The 3172-nt window shown below is 39.9% G+C and overlaps 1 protein-coding gene across 1 annotated transcript; it reads left to right on the top strand.

Annotated features, from left to right (window-relative positions):
• Positions 1-1361: 1361 nt before the first annotated feature.
• On the top strand, positions 1362-2621 carry LOC308118865 (carbohydrate sulfotransferase 3-like; the record flags this gene model as incomplete). The annotated part of the gene is made up of 2 exons (XM_080478518.1): positions 1362-1450; positions 1565-2621. 2 exons carry the CDS (start codon positions 1362-1364, stop codon positions 2619-2621), a joined length of 1146 nt encoding a protein of 381 aa, XP_080334644.1.
• Between the last annotated feature and the right edge of the window lie 551 nt (positions 2622-3172).

The following is a 3172-nucleotide window of genomic DNA, read 5'->3' as shown; positions in this document are numbered from 1 at the left end:
AACAAATTTGTTGACACTGCACTTCATCCTGCATGGTGAGTGGATATATTGTTCTTTACCACTGAGAATGAAACATCTTTATATCAGATGGAATTCTAACCCTAACCCTTCACTCAGAAAGTATTTAAAGTATAGTTGATATTTAATTGTATTTATTTGCACTGTCAATAGCAGATATCCAGTCCAAGTGACTTACGTTTAAAGGATATTTCAGAGAAATAACAATGCAAATAACATTACAATATGAAGCTTGAATGAACTGAAGAATGTCTTTTCTCGATTAAAACACTGAAGTTATTGGCCACAAATTAGCAGATGACAATATCTGATATGAATTCAAATTATGGGCATGCTCAGCTCAGCAGCGATTTTATAAACTAACAATTTGATAATCGATTATGTAAATTGTACTTACATATGAGTAAAATTGAATACAACTCAGAAATCCTTTATTTCTGGCAATATTTTTGAGATGGTAGCTGGTTTTGTCTTTAATTTGGCCCCGGGCAGAGCTGGGGTGGGACCCTACTGGAATGCAATGAATTATGATGATGATGATGATGATTTGTATTATTATTATTATTATTATTATTATTATTGTACTCTCTTCTTATGTCGCCAGAACTGCTGCATGTTGACAGCTTAAACAAGCTCAACAGTGGATGAAAATTTGCACTCAAAAATGGCAAAATAAATGCATAATTTATGGTCATTGCACGTGTCTGGCAGAATGGTTCCATAGCACCCCCTACAATTTTTGGACATTTCAAAATTCTAGTACGGACAGTATGTTTCGTCTACGTCCATATAATTTCGTAGGCATATGCAGCATGTCGGGCCGAAAATGTTACTGACACCCACACTCTAAACCCAACAGGATGTCCACCATTTTGCATTATGCAGGAACATTTTGAAAGAAACTCCTCCAAAGGGTGAGGTCCAAGAGACCGAGTTGCGGCTCCCAGTGTGTTCTGTTCTGTGGGAAACGGGTCCAAATGGCTCTTTGATTTTCTGCTAAAATTCAAAAATGAGTCCGGGATCAAAGTCAAGCTATCGTTTCAGGTGTTTGAAGGAATTCAAAAGAAAAAGAAAGGTTGTGTAACCACTTTACAGTATCACAGTGACGTTTTATTTCTCCGACAACAGTGACACTTTTCATGGCTGGTTAAATGTAGTTGCTCCACAATAACAATCAGTTTGCTCACCGCTGTCCTAAAGAGCAAAATGTGTCACTATGTTGATGATTTCTTTTGACAGGGAATCCATTGGACTGGATAGCTCTTTAAGAAGTCAACTGGAGGTGGCCTGCAAGTCACGCAGAACCTTTTCTGAAGCATATCGAGGCGACGCTACAGCCAAAAATGAAGATCAAGTACCAAAGAGTGATTGTGGCCTTGGTCACACTTTGTGTCATTGTGTCATTCCAGAGTGGAGTGAATGTTTTGTTAAAGTAAGTCCATTTTAGGCATCAGCGGAGCACTGATTTCTGCCAATTATTTCATCTCTTGAAAGCTTTTCAACTACATGTTACAAGGAAATCTTTAACTTGTAATTAACTTTCTAGGTTCAAAGACAAGTACACTGTTCCGGATCACGGGGGCCAGAAACACCTTCTCCTATTAGCCACCACCAGGACAGGCTCTTCGTTTGTGGGCGAGCTTTTCAACCAGCAGAGAGACAATATGTCTTATCTCTATGAGCCACTCCATCGAGTGGAAAGGACGCTGACTCTGGATGGAAAAATCAATGAAACAGCAACAGCCAGGGCATACCCTGATGTGCTTAGGCAGCTCTTCCTGTGTAACTTCTCCCTTCTCGAAAGCTTCATGAAGCCCCATCCTGTTAATCACACTACGAGAAGCTTCTTCCGGAGAGACTGCAGCAGCTTTCTGTGTGACGAGCCGGTCTGCAGCACGACCACCAAAATTCCCTTTGAAGAAAGAGGCTGTGGAAAAGGCTGCAGACACTGTGGGCCCCTAAACCTGACCAAAGCTTCTGAGTCCTGTCTCCAGAAGAAGCACAGGGTCATTAAGGTTGTAAGGGTACACCATTTCCACACTCTGCAGCCTTTAGCTGAGGAGACAAGTCTTGATATCAAATTCATCCAGCTGGTTCGGGATCCTCGGGCTATAGTAGCTTCACGTATGGAGACCTTTGGCAGGTTCAAGAACTTGAAGAATTGGGCCATGGGTGAGGAAGAGCCCTTTGTGGAAAATGATTTGAAGAAGCTGAAAATGAGCTGTGACACCGTCAGGGCTTCAGCCGAGCTCGGTCTCAGCCAGCCTCCGTGGCTGCACAGGCGCTACATGTTGGTGCGATACGAGGACGTCGCTCGCTTTCCAGTTCAGAAGGCAGCAGAAATGTACCAATTTTCTGGAATCCCTTTCACCCCACAGATAAAATCCTGGATTCTGAAAAGCACTTCGACGGAGACCAGGGGTGTTTACGCGTTACAGAAAAACTCCTCCACACATATAGATAAATGGAGGTCCAGGCTACCTTTCAAATTAGTTGAAGTTATACAAACAATTTGTGAGCCCACAATGAAGCTATTTGGGTACAAATTTGTGACCAGTGAAAAAATGTTAAGAGACCTGTCCATCAGTCTTGTTGAAAACTGAGATTTCAAGGTTTTATAGACATGAACAGAAGTTAACCGCTCACAAAAGAAATACTTCACAGAATAAAAGGGCAATAAATTATTCTTTATATTTTTACCCTGACACAGAGTTTCTGATAGGTCAGAGAAATAAAAAAATCACATATATACAGTATATATATACAGTATATACAAGAAATCAGGACGGGGGCAAACTCTTTTTCACACCACTATTTATATATATATAGTTGAATTTTATAGCTTGTATAGCTTGTGATAATGTTTGACCCTGTGAGCACTTATTGTTATTCAATATCTTTGATCGCACTCATGAGCGCCTTTTGCTATTTGTATCTTTTTTTCTCTAAAGAATATAAAAGACCAAGACCATTAATAAAATACTGCATGTTTTTAATCGTGCATTTGAGTCCGTCAGTTCTGTCCAAGGTCTTAACACCCATTTATACTGTATAACAAATAACTTTATTCAACTCATAATTATATACAAAGCACCAATACATAAATAATTTGTAATTGCTTTTTACAGAGAGAAACCCAACAAATCCACATGAG

Source organism: Lipophrys pholis (genome assembly GCF_963383615.2).
Source record: "Lipophrys pholis genome assembly, chromosome: 1".
Taxonomy (NCBI): domain Eukaryota; kingdom Metazoa; phylum Chordata; class Actinopteri; order Blenniiformes; family Blenniidae; genus Lipophrys; species Lipophrys pholis.
Note: the sequence above shows the minus strand (reverse complement) of the source record. Positions and strands in the feature narration are given on the sequence as shown.